The sequence below is a fragment of the Centroberyx gerrardi genome, chromosome 4, assembly GCF_048128805.1.
Source record: "Centroberyx gerrardi isolate f3 chromosome 4, fCenGer3.hap1.cur.20231027, whole genome shotgun sequence".
Taxonomy (NCBI): domain Eukaryota; kingdom Metazoa; phylum Chordata; class Actinopteri; order Beryciformes; family Berycidae; genus Centroberyx; species Centroberyx gerrardi.
Window position 1 is genome coordinate 6,824,224 of NC_136000.1, and position 17,710 is coordinate 6,841,933.

Consider the following 17,710-nt stretch of genomic DNA (forward strand, 5'->3'; position numbering starts at 1 on the left):
TTTACCTGCCGGACCATCTGGTTCCTCTCAAGGATGCTTTGTAATAAATACTGTATGTGCTTTTGGATACAGAATATTCTGTTCAAGGTACTTGAGCTGTAGCTCTAAATTGATTTTTGTAGTGTTGCAATCCAGCACAGGTTCATTTTGACTGCCTGCGTTCCATTTGCAAGAATCCAACGATTGGAAAAGAGAGTAAAGGAAGAGTTTACAACAAGTAGAGCCTCCGTCGTTTGTCCTACAAGTATTGAATTACAATCTCACACCAAACTGTTTCGGTCACTCCTCACCCCTCACACCTCGGCAGCACCAGACAGACAGGCTCTTTCTTGGATGCTTTTTTTGCTTAGTAGTATGAAGCGGATTAAAGGAGCATTAAGTCATTTATGGCTTTTATCAACCTCTATCAGCGCCCGGGAGGAACTGCACCAACACCAACAGGCCTGTGGCACAGCTCAGTGGCTTGTAATAAAGTCACATTTTCACAACAGAGTAATTAGAGCAGAGATCCGACAGAAACGTCTAGTGAAGAGGTAATATATCACGGTGCAAAATACCGTAATAATAATACTGCTTTGTTATTTTGCTGTTATTTGCTTTTTTTGGCTTGAGAACAGAACATCTTGTGATGCCGATCTCTCATGGGGCGGGACGTTTTTGTTCCAAAACAGATTACAGGCTGTGTGAGTCTGAAAAGACAGAAATGTCAGCACAGAGTGAAGTAATCGTTGAGTCACTGTAACAAGAAGAGCGTTTATTTAAGAGCGAAGAAAATATACTAGGGATACTCCTTGCCAGTCACGTAGATACATATGAGAAAAATAAAGGCATGAATTCCCCAAAGAAAAACCACGGCACTCCATCTGCAGGTACAAAAATGTAGAATTATAATGGCTACATATTGACATTTAAGATTTATTGTAAATTAAAGGTAACAATCAAATGTCAAAACAGGGTTATGGGTTGTGGAATATCAGCAATAACAGTAATGCTAATGTTTCGACTTTTGATATCCATGTGAAGTTAACTGCCAATGAACTTCTCATCTAACAGAAGTTAGAGATGAGAAACGCTTATCATTACATGACTTCACAGTAGATCATGATTGTTGATCATTACAGCATTTTTTTTTTAATTGCTCCTACACTTTAACTGTTTAACTTTAACTTTAACAAGTCTTTTTTTTTTTTAATCTTTTATATTTTCTTTTAAATGTGATTTTAATGCACTTTCACTTTTCTTCATCTTTTTAATCTTCTTGCAATGTCTTTTTATCTATGTCTTTATTTTTATTTTATTTATGTAAAGCACTTTGAATTGCCGTTGTGTATGAAATGTGCTATATAAATAAACTTGCCTTGCCTTTACTGATGTATTTCTACTATAAACCAGACCTGAGTTTTTGCAAATATTTCCTAGCATCTGGTTTAATCGATGATGGGTGACGTTTACCACATCAGGACAATTCCCATACTATCAGGTAAGCTGTCAATCACACAAACAATTATTACATTAACTTTCAAATAGGCTGAACTTACTGGTGCTCAGTGTTAACCACACCCATCTGCTAAACCAAGCAGGACTAATTTTCTGCAGATACCTTGTGACACAGATCTGCTGTAAACACTGAGCAGCGTTACTGCTGTGTGCACAAGGTCAGGTGTCATGGTGAGGAAGTTGAAGTGAGTTGAGGCACGCAGGACAGTTAGGCAAATGCAATTCCCCATCCCATTCATCTAAAGTCATGTGAATATTCCTCAGAGGAAGCAATGATTGCAACATAAATCTTTTAATCGCTATTCACTGGAGGGCCATATTAAGGGAAACTATTTCATGGTCAAGTAATTCTGAACTAATTCATGACTAATCCAGGCACTGTTTATTTAACAATACCACAAAGCCTGTATTTTGGCTTCAGGCCCTCAGCAAAGATCCTTCAGAGAGTGAGAGAGCGCGGGGAGGGGGGGGGGGTTAAAAGAGGGAAATAGACCCAAGCACAAAAATAATGTGATTGTCTTTCTGTCTGTCTGTCTTTCCCTCTCTCTCTCCCTCTCTCTCTCTCTCTCTCTCTCTCTCTCTTATGGTAATGGCAGACCAAGGCTGTGGGGGATTCAGGGAAGAGTTTGAGGGTCTTTGCCCTCGTCCATATTGCGTCAACAACTGCTGGCAGAGCAACAAAAACCTCAGGTGGCGAAGAAATCTAGAGGAAAATTCATACACTATAAACTACGCCACACAACACACACACACACACACACACACACACACACACACACACACACACACAGCCTAACTATATGCACTTCTGGCACGGTTTTCCCTATTGTCTCTTATGTAAACGTAGGGTGAATAATGCATGGCTCTGCTCCATACAAGTGCTTGTGACTTGCGTAACAGCCTGCGGGCCTGAAGGAGCTTCACCCTTCCTACTCAGGCTTCCAGATAAACCCATTTTAACACCCAGAGGACACCGGCGAGCTCAAAACCCAACCATTAGATTCCACGCAACCATGGAGCTCTTGAATTAGTAAGGACTCCCATTGTTCCATGCAGTGATTCATGTTATGAGTTGGTTTTTTTCATATAATAAAAGCTTAATCTCTCCAAATACTTTTGGCATCCCGAAATGTGGGAATCGTTTATTGAGAGAACTGTAGCTCTTTCAACTGTTCAGACTTGGCTGAACTCTACTCTAAATTAAAGATGACAATCAGTATTTTAACCTTGTGGTTGTTATTATATCTTTTCACATCAAAAGTAAGAAGAGCACAGAGCCAAAACATCAAAGTGTTTCACGGTCTAAATAATACAGCTCGCTGTGTCTAGCAGCTTCTAGTAACTTCACAATTTGCATATTTTTTAAGCATTTACCAGTCTCTTTTGACTGTGTTTTTATTTCCATTTCTATTTCTTTATTGATAGATCATCAGGTTGAGCTTCTTAAGTGGATTGGACAAAACCTGCAGCAACAAACTGGGACATCTGTTTGCTTTACTTTATCCCCCTCTGCTGGAATGATAATGTAATCGTCCAGCTGGCGAGTAAACACACACTTCAGGACAAGGCTATAGTCAAAAGAAGTTGTATACACAGAACTGATGGAGACAGAGGTAAACTGGTTCATTTTATTTCATCTAACATCTTCCCTAAACGTTAAAGATCCAGTGAAATGTTGACAGCATGTGGAAAAGCTCCAAAATATTTCTCTTTGAACAGGGACTGTGCTTTTATTCACCTGAATCCCTGTCTCATCTTTCACTTTGCCTCTTTCATCATCACCTTCTGTTCTCTCTCTCTCTCTCTCTCTCTCTCTCTCTCCCTCTCTCTCTCTCTCTCTCTCTCTCTCTCTCTCTCTCTCTCTCTCTCTCTCTTTTCTCCCCAACAACAACTGAGTATGTTGTGTGGACTTAACCACAATAACTAGGCAGCACAACATGGGTAGCTAACCTGCAAAAAATAAGTACATAAATAATAAAGATTGCACATGCTTGTTAATTGATATCTGAGCTGAAAAAGTAGTTTTAGCATTCATTAAAAATATCAACACCACCACCACCAGTGAATAAATGGATTAAACAGACAGTTTCTTACACTGCTTTTCCCCTTTGGAAGGCAATATTACCACTAACTTGTTGTTGTAAATACCATACATGCTCAACTAAGGTAGACACAGATGTCCAAAAAGGCAGGTGTGGTGCAAAGTGTAACCTGCCTTATCTATAAAACAAGATAATCAAGAATTTGGGAATGTGTGCAACTACAGTCATCATGAGTCACCATGCAAACACTGAATGAAAAAAGAAAAAGAAATGAAGAAACTGCTCCTGTCATGGAATTTCTGGAATATCATGAGATTTTTAGAGGTGTATTCCAGACAAGGGGGGTCAGGGGATTTGATAAATTATCTGGGTAATATCACAAACGGGTCACTTCACAGGAAAATACCAGAGTGTATTTTCACACTGGTTTCACACATTCACTGCTTCAGATTCTGGTTTTCAGTCCAACTGTGGTGAAAACCAGACTGTTCACCCCTGAAGAAAAACAACATTAACAAACCAGGGAGGGATTAAATTTTTAGGAGGTGTTCTGACTTAGTTATGGAAAGTTATGGTGGAAACTAGCCTGGCAGAAACAGTATCTTGAAGGCCATCCTGCAGCTTCCTCCTCGACATTTAAAGTTCCTGCTGCTTCTCCTAACTTGATCACCAGTCTCTGGCCCATGGACTGATCTAATGTAGAAAATACATTGAATGTTGAAATGTTCACAGACAAATGAATATCACTAGATTATAGTTAAATGATCATGTTGGCCTGAATCTTTAAATTCTTTACCTCACACACCGATGGAAGTTGCACTTGTTTAAAAGATGGTACCAACTGAATTTTGGGAGCAGCTCTTGGCCAAATAGTTCTTGCAAATACATTTTATGGTTTGTTTATTTCATCACAGGCACCAGATGAGTAAAACATGGGTGGGGTTTTCCTGCAATAGACAATACAATGAGTGCCAGAAAGTTTACACAATCACATGTAGCCTAAGTATTTAAAGACAATTTTGTGTACTTTTGTGTGATTGACAAATTACCTGACATTGAATTTCCCTGCTGTCATGATGGAACCCCCTTCTCTTCCTGCAGATTTAAACAAACCCAGGTCTGTTGGGAAATCTGAGCGCTGCAACGGTTTGTGGTTTCATTCTTACTGGAGTCACACACATGCTCTCATGGCACGATGAGGCGCTTTGGATAAAATTGCCCACTAAATGGCGTGTGTTGACAAAATGGTTCCCCAGTCCAACAACACAGAGCTCCATCAGCTCTTAATAATTCATTCATTTTCTTTACCCGCTTATTCCCATTCAGGGTCAGGAGGGGCTGGAGTCTATCCCAGCATGCATTGGGCGGGAGGCAGGAAAACACCCTGGACTGGCCACCAGTCCATCACAAGGCTAACACAGATAGACAGACAATTAGTCACACTCACATTCACACATATGGACAATTTAGAGTCTCCAGTCCAACTGACATGAATGCAGCACCAAGGTTACTGCTGTAAACTAAAACTAAAACTAAGACTTAGGTGTAAAAAACTAAATCATTGTACCTAGGTGTAAAAAAAAAGCATTGTTGTGAACTGGAATACAAATTAAAATGTGGCTTTGAAAAAACTACAACTGTGCTGCAACTACTATTTCAGTCCATGTACACAATACCTGTTAGAAACACATACAAAATCCCTTGGGCTTTTGAAACTCTTTCAAAGCTTGTTGGATAAACTCAAAAATGCACGTTGGTCAAGCTAAAAAAACAAGGCTGTTTTTCTTAGTTCCTTAGAAGTTGGACATACAAGGTTCCTCCTACCCAGCAGGCAGCAACAATATTCTTGTTTACAGCAGCTGCCTGGGGGAAGATTGCACAAGAAGCAAAGGTTACACATTTACACACACACACACACACACACACACACACACACACACACACACATCTAGTGGTATCTCAGTCTTAAGTGCTTGGAGTTCTTCCGCTGATCTTCCTGGGAAGTTCAGGGAATTGAATGGGAAGTCTTTCAGCCACAAACTCACTGCCACTGGTCAGTCAGAAACTGGTCCGGGAAGCTGGTCTGTCAGGGGGATCAGAGCGGGGGTTTTCCCAAAAAGCAGCATAGTGTATTGGATTACAATGTAATCTTTGTTCCGTTCCAATCCAATGAACTGAGATGATCTTCATGTTTACACGGTTTTGGGCTTCCTCAGTAGAGTAATCCTGGCATACACAGGTATACAGAGGAGACCAATTGCTTTGACTGGGACATAAACAGTATACTCTCCTATCTGCCTCATTACCATTGATTTATATTGAATGTCAGAGTCACATTATACCCAACACTTCACCTCTTCAACTGCCACTGCACCACCAGATCAGCTGACATCATCAACACACGGTTTCTTTGTGTCAAAGGAAAGACTGTAACTTCCACACTGCTGCCTCCAACAGATACAGAAGGAAACGAGAGGACTTGAGAAATGATCGTCAAAATGAAAAGCTTTCCTCTGACCTATTTCAATACTGTGCATGTAATAAGAAAGGACCCAAACTTAAGGCACAAATGACCAGTACAAATGACTGTGGCTCTTTTCCTTAGATGTTCTTCATTTTACCACAAGAGGGCAGCAGAGGAACACAAAGGTTCAGTTTAGGTGTTTTGTCTGAAATAAGGAGACACAATATTTCCAGTCATGGCTCAATATTAGTGCTATTAGAATAATTGCAGGCCCGTCAAAGGTAGAAAAAGATAACTGATGTAGATGTTTTGAGTCAACTGTTACGTCACTGTTGAGTGATGGATGACATATCAGGAAAGCATGACAATAGTTTCCAGTATGCATTAGTCACCAAGATTTCTACTGAACTACAGTAGGAGAGGTCGAAGTACTTATTCCTGAACATAAGTTTTTGAATTTGAGAGAAATTGACACTTTTAATCCATTTGAAATCAAATTAAATGTATTAAATGGCAAGTCAGTATATTTAAGATGAGTATAAAGGCATTATTCCAACAGAGGATTTGTACTTTTGCCTAACTAAAGGCTTAGTGCCCTTCTTCCACTTTTCCACCAATGGCGTTTTCTTGCTGTCCTCCCTGTGTAACAATGCTAATTGTGTGCGTTGGGTCAGAAATACTAAGTGAAAGCTGTGTCCCCCGGTGGCTCGTCTGAAACACTACACCTATTCAAATTCAAATTCTCCACTGACAAAACACACCGTGCTGTGTACGGTGTGTTTGGCCAAGCTGCTGTGTGTCGAGCCATGCTATGGATCCTCATGAGTGTAGAAAATATTCAGACCAGCTGCTCTCTCCATCCACTACGCCAGCTTTATCACACGTTTCTCCATATGGGAAGATATGTGTTGTTGATTTAGTGTTGAATTGTGTAACTGTAGGGAGATTAATGTGAGAGTGAAATCTATGGTTAGAATAGTCATTTTTATACATTCTCTAAATGGGATCATTTCAAGTCAATTAAAGTGAAAGTAAACCATTCCTCATTTCTCTGGGGACCCCCTGGAGGCCCTTCAAGGACCCTTGAGGGTCCCTGGACCCACTCTGAGAACCACTGAGCTAGACTAACCAGGTGAATCTCAGTGAGAGCTATGATCCCCTCTTGATTTCAAATGTTAAATTCACTGCAGCCATGTAAGGGAGGTGTACATGAACAGGATGATTAAAGACAGATTAAAGACAGATTTTGAGTACTAAGACGCAAAAATTGAGACGTGGATTTCACCAAACGGGACACAACTCAATATTAGGAGGGTAGTTGTGGTATTTTGAACACTCACTGTACAGTATAGTGTGCAGGAAGGCTAGCTTTGTCCTCTTTTCCTGATCATGTAGTCTGTCTGTATGACTTAGTGTCAGACACAATAGCTGCTGGTATGTTGCATCATCAGCTAATTGTGACCCAGGAGATACCCCTCTCTGCCAGGCGAGCGAGGGGGGCAACCGTGTGTGTGTGTGAGTGTGTGTGTGTGTGTGTGTGTGTCTGTATGTCTGTGTGTGTGTGTGTGTGTGTGTGTGTGTGTGTGTTGCTGCAAACCCACTGCCGCCGCCGCCGCCGCTGCTGCTGCAATCACCTGCAATCCTTTCAACGCCCCACCACTCCTGCTGGTTGCCTAGAGACGGGGTCACCTAGGCCACCGAGCTAATGATACCCAGAGAAGAGGAGGAGAAGGATGCAGACGAAGAGATGGAGAGAAAGAGAGGGAGAGAGAGAGAGAGAGAGAGAGAGAGAGAGATACCAGCAAACAGGAAGGGTGGGGTGTGTCTGTGATGTAAAAGTAGTACTGAGAGGGAAGAAGGAAGAGAACGAGGGAGCGTTGATGGCGGAGAGGGTGGCGCAGTCGTCAGAGAGACTGTCCCGTAACTGGAAGGTCGCAGGTTCGATCGCCTCCAACAGCTGAAGTCCTGTTGAGGCGCCGCTGAGCAAGGCGCTGAACCCCCGGCTGCTCACTCGCTGTACGTCGCTTTGAATAAAAGCACCGGGAAAAGGGACGACAGGGAGACAGGGAGAGGGAAATCAAATGATGAAAGACAAACAGGCCCACCCTTCCCCCCACCCACACACACACACACACACACACACACATCACAGGCTAATTGATATGAGAGTTTGTTTGTCACATCTCAGCTCACAGCTAATCAGCTCAGCGTAGAAAGCCTCTGGAACAAAGGAAAGGCATCCAGAAAATAAACACTCTTCACAAAATGGTTCCTTTGCCTTGTACCATAGCAGGTGCTGTAAAGAACCCTTTCAGAAAGGTTCTGTACAGCACCGGGCTCAGATGGTTCTACATAGACCGTCTACAGTGCTGTAAAGAACCCCAAAATGCATAAAACACTCCAAAATCAGCAATGTTAAAAGAACATTTTAAGAACCACACTGGGTTCTTCGCTCTGATTCGACAGGTTTTTTCTATTTTAACAAATCAAGATGGTTCTGAGTAATTACAGTTCCACATAGAACCGCTAAACTAACCAAACAACAGCATCTATATGATATACACCCTTGACAAAAAATGGTCCTTTGCCTTACCATAGCAGAAACCCATTTTGGTGCAATAAAGAACCCTTTTAGGAAGGTTTTCTATAGCATCATACCCAAATGGTTCTACATAGAACCTCTATGATGCTGTAAAGAACCCTTAAAAGACACATAAAATGCTCCAAATCAGCAGTATCGACAGAACTTTTTACAAACCACATTGGGTTCTTTACTTTGATTCACCCGGTTTTATCTATTTTGACAAATCACGGTACGGTTCCATATAGAACCACTACCCCTAAACCAGAGAACCCTTGAAGAACCCTTCTTTTTCTGTGTGTAAGAACAGCAGGAGATCAATTAGGTTAGACAAAGTGTGGAAGGGAGGGTGGTGGAACAACATCAGCAACAGGCCAACCGCTGGGCTGACACAGCAACAGTGTCAACGATTGCTCACCTTTACACCATGCTTTGTGTGTGTGTGTGTGTGTGTGTGTGTGTGTCGCAGGGGTGAAAAAAGAGAGAGAGGGGAACATGGTTAATTGATTTCTTCCCTGAGGGACATAATTTCATCATACTTGGTGTTTTTAACCCTTGTCTTACGCCAGCCTTGCAGCAGTCGGTCTTCATGGAGGCTTAGAGCCCTCTGGGGAATTAATAGCTCCTGGAAGAAGAGAGAGAGAGAGAGAGAGAGAGAGAGAGAGAGAGAGAGAGAGAGATATATATATATCTCTGATGACATCTGAGTCATTTAACCGTTTTCAAACTATTATTTTTCTCAGAAGTAACGTTATTGCGTCAGATCGCAATTATCTATACACAACCACGAGTTACATACACTAGATGTACTGTTACTCACTCTGCAGTGGAGCTTCTGGGCATGGGAGCTGAGTACACAGTAACCTAGATCTCCACTAAATAGATACTGACACACACACACACACACACACACACACACACTCTCTCATAATCATACACTGATACATTGGGAAAAGAGTGATTGTTGCATTTAATGACTGCTTTTGTTTTATCAATTACCATTAATTAATTGAAACTTTGGCAACATTGTTATCTTTGAGCAAATAAAGCGTATTGAACTGAACTGAGAGAGAGAGAGAGAGAGAGAGAGAGAGAGAGAGAGAGAGACAGAGAGAGAGTAGGTACTTGAAAATGAGGAGATGATGGAGGCCTGATGAAGGGACGTGGGTGAATAAAACAAAATCCATATTCATATCCATTGTTATTCTGAATTTCCACAGACTGTAGACACTATAGAGGATATTGAACGTTTGAGGTACATGTCCGGGAGTAAAAGCACATTATGACTGACATATATAAATCATTAACAAACTAAATCAGGTCATGTGGTTACCTTTATTTCCATAAGTGGAGTGCATGTACGTGAGCACCCTAGCTACCGTCTACAGGTGCGTTCAAAACCTTTCACCCAAATTGAACACACCAAAGTGGCCACACCTGGTGAACTTGTTCCTGTTTGACAAGGTGCAGTGTTGCTTTCTCTTCAGTTTTACATTCTGATTATAATTCCATTCATTGAAATTTCATAATTTTTTTTTAACAAAGTGGATACCGCTCCCTGCTTCTCTGCACGTCCCTGCTATTGTGGGGACTGAACCAGAGGCCATGGAGTATTTTAATAGTATCAGTGATACACAGGGCAACTTTTGGGCAACAGAGTCCTAGGAGTTGTCTTTGCATTGTTAACACAAGGAACATTTGAATAGCTTTTTGACTGTATCTCACTTTTTCTTTCCTATTGTGCGGACATTGCCCAAGTTCATTCCCTAGTGTCGCGTCTGTCCAGCCACGACATTCAACTCAAAAGTTTACATGAACTCAGGTGAGCTGAGATAGGCCGCCTACACTTCGACTACAGCAGCTGGAACAGGCCTGGGACGGACAATAGAGAACAGAAAATTATCTGGCATTTGGTTTTTGAGAAGTGTGGAGAAATCAGTTTATTCATTTGAGGAAGGGGAACTAAAGACTCGACTGTGCTGGCACAGCAACTCTAACAAAAAGTTAATCTTTGTACAACCATAGCACCAGGTGCATTGGAGGAGGACAAAGTAGAAATCTGTAGACTCCCGCACACTGTCTTCACTTAGCAAGAATTTTATTGAATGACACGTTTCGGTCAAGTGACCTTCATTAGGTATCATCACAGATACCTAAGCCTACAGATTTCTACTTTGGCACAGGAACTCTTAAATTTGGGTACACTGTGCACTTTGACATGTTTTATCTGATTAAAATGTGCAATACTGACCAACCCATTGAATCTTTTTCCCAGTGTGTGTGTTGTGGGCCTATTTCTGGGACCATGTGACAATACTGTCTAGCCTGACTGTTTTTTTCCTCTGGCAGGAAATTCAAGAAGTTGCTGTCAAACCCATAGAGATACGGTCACTCCCCTGCATCACTGCCGTCATTCCATTGAACAGAATAAATTGAAAACAGTTACACAATTACAGAAAAATAGAACACGTATGATTAGAGTGTGACAGCAAATTTTATTGATTTGACATTGCACCTACTGACAAAATTTGCTACAGACCATTTTACAGGCAATTTCAGCTACATAATGTTACCATGAGAAGCCGGGTGAATCAAATAGGGCAAAGTGTTTGAATTGTTCCAGTCAAGATAATAAATAACAAATCCAGCTTCACGCTCAGTGCAAACAGGCTGCTATTTATGTGCCATAAATATAAAAGACAAAAAAACTACCAAGAGTTAGGCTAAACATTTTAACAAAAACGACAAGAACTTCACTCAGAACGTACTGTGTATTCAACATGCTTAACTAGCAACAGGAAACAATTCAAAACACTTTGTACCTTAAAACCCGGCTTTCTTACGATATGATCCATCATCTACCTTTAACCCAAGTGGTTTTGTTCACACATATAAAAAACATATCCAAACAGTTAAAACCAATAATAAAAAACAAAGCACAAGCTCCATAGGGCATGAATAAGTCACATTACTAGGTCAGTATATAAGGCATACAAAAACAACATTCCTTACGTTAATGCTGAGGTTAATATGAGAAAGTGTCACAGTCAGTGCAACAGTCGAGGACCGTATGAGCCTTTGAGGTACAACGTTGTTCAACTTGACACTGAACATTCAAATCGGCCTAACACCGAATTTCTAATCGGCCTAAATCAAAATCACTGTTGCATTGCAACCAATCACAAGTTCTCATCCGAAAAGGAAATAAAATATATTCAGTGTTCGTGAAGTGGCGGGGTTTATTTTGAGGTGCTGTCCAGGTAAGTCCGGATCCTCTCTCTGTGGGATTGACTGAAGCAGTGGCCAATGGCCTGCTCCGTTTCCTGGATCCGCCTTCGGAAACGGTCCCGGTCGCGCGCCATTTCTTCCCAGTGTCCTTTGCGGGATGCCTGTCGAGCAAACGGCCAGGTACGCATCACGTGGACTTGGACAAGAGGAGAGAACCGAACCTGAAATAAAATAAAAATAACATGTCAGTAAACATTGTTGGAATGATGTTTACACTCATGATTATATTGTAAGAAGAGTCTGTCTATGCTTCTAATGGGCTCATAACGTGTGTAATGCAACACAATGCACTTCAAGTAAAGTGTGATCCAAACTTCTGTAAAGAATCATCAATGATAGAGAGATGGAGAGAGAGATTCCCTACCAAGTAAGAAATACTCCAGTAACAAAACTACACAATAAAGACCATGTGATTTCCAGCACTAATTGTTCTCAGGCTGCCGCTACAGTCTGATCTTCACACTTCAGCTTCTCCAGAATAAGATAGCGTGATTAATTATTTGTTTTTCTGCCTCAGGGTTTATATTTTGAATGTGATGTAACGGGGCATTAAGCGACAAGCTTGTCAGAGAGACTTTGCAACACCGCTGCAACACCAATTAGTCGACGTGGAAGTCAAACTCTCTGCTGACTCGCTGGAGTCACATGACTGGGTTAGTCATGACGACCGGCAGCGTTGCTAGCGACACAAAACAACAACTCAGCTAAACACACAGTGTACGTGCCGTCTGCGGCAGGAATTAACCCTGACCACACCAAGTGTCAACATATAATATCTATAACTATTGAGACACAAGTCTAGACTATGTCTCTCTCAACTAAGCTATGGATGTACTCTAAAATGGAACAATCAATGGATACAGCATTACTACTACTAATCCCTGTGTCTTGAGGTGTCAATATTCACAATTAAACCTCTTTGAGTAAAGTAGCATACCTAATATATATGTGTATAGCATAGATTTAATATTTTTGGTATATTTTTACATTTTCCTTGTTCATTCTTTCTTTGCCTCACCAAGTTCTACTGCAGTTATTTTGCACACTGTAATAATGTAACTGTTTATATTCTGTTTTTTTCTGTTTATATTTATTTCATGTGTCCCATTACCATTTGCTGCTCCAATGACCCAATTTCCCCATGGGGATTACTAAAGTTTAATCTAATTTTAATTGTGTTCAATTTGTTATGGCCTCGTTTGAACATTAAAGGATTGACAGTTCACCCATAGGTGTTACTGGATAATGACCTTTTTCTGGCTGGTGCTGGCCTGGCTCTCCTTCCTCTCCTCTGGATGTGACCCAGATGTCTGTCCAGGTCTTCTCCAGGGCACCAGAGTTTTGTCTGGGTGGCAGTGACGCTTCAACTGTCTCTCTGGCAGGATGGGCTTGGGGGCTCTGGGTCTTTGGGGGTTCACTGCCTCTTCATCGTGTTTCTTGCCAATGGTGGGTGGACTTTGTGCGGGGCAGACACCAGGAGCTTCTGGGTCTCCCCCAGAGTGGAGTGTGGTTGTTGGGGAGCTCTGGAGGCAGGCTTGGAAGTTGAGAGGGTGGTACGGGTCGTCATTTTGGCAGAGGGACTTCCACAGCTGCTCCTCTTCATCGTCCTCTGATGAAGGAGCAAAGCTGCTCTCCTTCTCCTCGGTGTCGGTGTCTGACTTGGAGCAAGGTGCAGGAGGCGAGGCCTGCTGAGGCCCCTGGCAGTCAGGGAGTGCTGTTTTGGTGGTTTGAGGATTTGTGCTGCTGACTGCGCAAGCGGTGAAACACATGGGGTTGTAGGGGTCTACGGGACTGCTGAAGAACTCCCAGAGCCTCTCGCTCTCGTCCTTGTCCAGGTCGGGGCACGAACTGTCCGAACTGCCCCAACTGCTCCAACTGCTCTCGCTGTCAGAGCGACTGACCCAGAAATTCAGGCCTCTGGGCCCTAGGAGCTCCTCGCCGGCCTTTCCCGCCGAGATACAGTCAGTATCACTGCTGTCCCTCGCTTCGCTTTTACTTTTCCCCATGTTTGTGTTTGTGGAAATGCAGGCAGAGAAAAAGAAGGGGTTGTAAGGATCACTAGATTTGGACAGGGACTCCCAAAGCGCTTTACTTTCCTCGCTGTCAAATTCTCCCATGTTCTGATCTTCCTCGCTACTCCAATGAGAGCCTCTCTCCTCTTCTGAAATGTCCTGTTTGAAGACTTTCTCTGCGGTCTTGTGGCAGGTGTCTGTACCAGAGCTGTCACTGCTCGATACAAAGATGTTCCAGTCGCCGGGGAAGCCCATCTTCCAGCTGGGATGGTGTCCGAGGAAGATACCGTCTTCTTTGCCGGTCGTTCTGGAGACAAAGTCGTCCACCAGTCCACAGCACAGGTCGTCGGCACGCAGGCTGGACAGCAGGGCCTCGGCGGTGGACGTGCCGGGGAAGGGGTCGCCAACGTCGGCGCAGAAATTAGAGAGGGGATTTGAACCGCCAACCATGACTCCGTTGTCTCCGTCAAACAACGAGGAGAACAGGAAGGATTCCGTCGGGTTTGTTGCCGTACTCATGTGCTGGACGTGTTGACCCGTCTCGTCAGTGATTCTCAGATGAACCTCAAACCTGAACATCTGGAAAACTGAAAATCACAGAGGAAAATGGCATGAAATTCAACTGAAAATGTCTAGTGTTACATTCTGTGATGTGGTGGTGAAATAAAAAGGTGGGTAAACTATGACCTCCAGTCGGTGGTCATCATAAGACAAACAACCACCAACTAAAAACAAAAATCAATCCATGGTATTTTCAGAAAAGCATTAATTAATGTTTTTTAAAGACCCTATCCTTGTGTAATTTACAGCAGTTTCATACTAGGCTACTTCCCTTATGAAAAAGAACTATAGTAATCCTATCACAAAATGTAAAAAGGTTACTAAATAACACAGCTCACTGTTGAAGTCCTGACATGGGCGCCTGGTTATGTTTTAAAATGGGGGAGCAAACTTAGAAAGATACATAATTGGCGGGGAGGTCTGGGGGCCTCCCCCAGAAAAAAAAATGTAATTTAAAACAAATTTCCTGCATTTCTACAATTTTAATCCTCTTGGATTAAGTCAAGAAACAGCCATCTGCACTAGTCTAGATTAGTATACTACCGTAGCATACTGCCGTTAGAAATTGAGTACAATTAGCTGATAATTAGCCTCATCAGCCACCGTCAGTAATCAATACAAACACACATTATTAAACCATTAATCAAACCAATAACTAACAGCAGTCAATGTCAGACAACCTTATCATACTTTAGCAGTTACCTAGTGTTTCTGTAGTGGTGACAAAACGTTAAAAAATATACATATTAGCAGTTTGAATTAAACTGAAGCTCCCTGCGCTCTCCGGGGAAAACATCATGCCAAACTCCCTTTAAGAAATATGACATATTAACAATTCCTTAAGTGTCCGTAAAAACACATAACTCTAGAAACACAAGATAAAAGGCGTCATATGTAGACAGTCTTCTTGTCAATTCGGCATCAATATAATCCATAAAGTTCAACTGTATTTCCGTACAAACTTTACATTTTGGATTTTGTCGCCTCAACTCGCTACCAGCCTCCGTTGGTTAGCTGCGCTATTTTAGTGGGAGAAGACCGTGGGAATGAGAGGCGAACCGTTTCAATAATTAGATTTTTCACTGAAATAAGTGCTAGTTGGGGGATCAGATAGATACACGCCGAATTAAACACCGACTCATAACACTGTTAATTCACCGTCTATCATGTGTGTGTGATGGTATTTGAGGAGTTTTTTCGGCCGTTACCAAAGTAACTACCCGGTTTGCTGCTTCCTGTTTGGTGCTGGAGAGAGCACACCTACCTTCCGATAATATTAAACATGTTTGATTTGCAAAGTTAGCTAACGTTGACTCGCAAATCGTTTCGGCATTTCGACGACAGTACAATGCTTCTTTTAGCTAGTTTAAAGTTTGGCTGGAGTCAGTGGGCCAAGCAGGTTCATTCAACATACGCTAGCCTATCTTTTCCTATGTTCTATTTTCAGTCAATGATCGCAGTTAAACTAAATGGCATGTGTCTTACCTTTGTAATAACGGACTCCTGTGTGTGGATTTATTGACAGCCAAAGCATGCTGTGGCAACGGGTTCGACTGAACCAACTCAAAGGGTGGTCCAAAAATGTGTGATTTTTTATTACTTGTTTTTGTCAGTTGCTGAAAATAGTAAAATGATCATTGATATAGGCTGCTTAAACATAATCACCTGATTGCGGGGACTGTATGATGATACGTTTATTTTTAAAAAGACAAAAGGTGGGGTAGCAAAACCATAACTTTGCTCCCCCTAATTGAATAATGCGGATGTATTTTCTCCACTTGCTCCATTGCTCAGGCGCCTATGATAAGTACATCAATGCCACTATAAACTCACTATTGAGTATCACAGGCACTAGAAGTCCCTATAGGAATATTATAGCGATACCACAGAAAATCTGAAGTACCATAAAGTACAATAAGGCTACTATAACCTCAATATTGAGTACCAGAGACACACTACAAGTCCTTATAGGAATATTATAGTGACAGGAGATTTAAAAAAAATACCATAAATTACATTAATACCACTATAAACGCACTATTAAGTACCATAGGCACACTAGAAGTCCATATAGGAATATTATAGAAAATAGTAAACACCATAAAGTTCAATACGGCCACAATAAATTCACAATGGAGTACCACAGACACACTGTAAATCCCTATCGGAATATTTTAGTGATATGACGTTAGGGCTACTATTATGTATACTGTTAATTTATGTCGTTATTTATGCCAAACGTAAAAAAAAAAAAATATGGGTACACTGACTTTAGGTGGGTTAATCCTTCGCTAATACATTTTTAGCTACAGTGTTGCATCACAGCGGATTAACATTGCCACAGTATAAAGACTAAGAAGGAGCAGATTAAAAGCAGTTTAAAACAGACCGGAAACAGCCCGTGTATCAAATTAACTTTTACCTGATATGAAGCTGTAGTAAATAACCTGGACCAACAGCCTAAGTTGTTCCCACAGGACGGTGAGCATCTGTTTAGTCCACGGCAAAAGCGCCATTCCTCCGCTGCCGAACCTCTCCATCGCCGTCCGGTCCAAACCGTTTGCCGAACCCACACTCGTAGCCATTTTCCCCCCAGCTTCGATCTTGGATTACGGCGAAAATGTCAAAAAAAAAAATCTCCTCACGTATTCTGATATTCCTCGTCGAAAACCAAAAGATTTCGCGTATTTGTCAGTGACAGGTGTACGGCGATGTGTTGTCGCTTCATTTTTCAGCTAGTTTCGGTCTCTCTGGATCTCGTTCGTCAAATGTTTACAAGTATTTTCTCCATATTTTCAGTTGTGTGTTGTCTTCGTTGTTGTAGTAAGAGAGTGAATGTCTCGAGATTGCAACACTACCCTTGAAATACAAACAAGCGTGACGTCAGGACGCGTTGTGATTGGACGCAGGAGGTGTCACTCTGCTGTCCTCCCGCCCCTAATGATAGAAAACACACCCTCAGATTGCGTAAACGTGACGCATGGAAAGTGCCCGTAATTTCCCAGCCGTCTGAGGAAAGCCCTTTTTATAGACGCATACACAAAGTGAAATATTTAGTCTGACAGAAATTAAGGGAATTATTTAGAGATTGTAAAGAGAGTTCTCTGCATCCAAGACGAAAAAGCAAATGAAAGGCTGAAATTCCTCACAAGGACACCGAACACAGAACTTGTACTTTACTGTCGGTAACTTACAGTTGACATTGACCTCCATGAATGTTTCATGACTGTGATTAAGCCCAAAACACGTGATTCATTTTACAAAC

The 17,710-nt window shown here is 41.8% G+C and overlaps 1 protein-coding gene across 1 annotated transcript; it reads right to left on the reverse strand.

The window, feature by feature from the left end:
* Positions 1–11,059: 11,059 nt before the first annotated feature.
* On the reverse strand, positions 11,060–17,261 carry LOC139920973 (uncharacterized). The gene is made up of 3 exons (XM_071911085.2): positions 16,868–17,261; positions 13,123–14,471; positions 11,060–12,033 (listed from the first exon to the last, which is right to left on the reverse strand). Exons 1-3 carry the CDS (start codon positions 17,028–17,030, stop codon positions 11,824–11,826), a joined length of 1,722 nt encoding a protein of 573 aa, XP_071767186.2. The 5' UTR covers positions 17,031–17,261; the 3' UTR covers positions 11,060–11,823.
* Between the last annotated feature and the right edge of the window lie 449 nt (positions 17,262–17,710).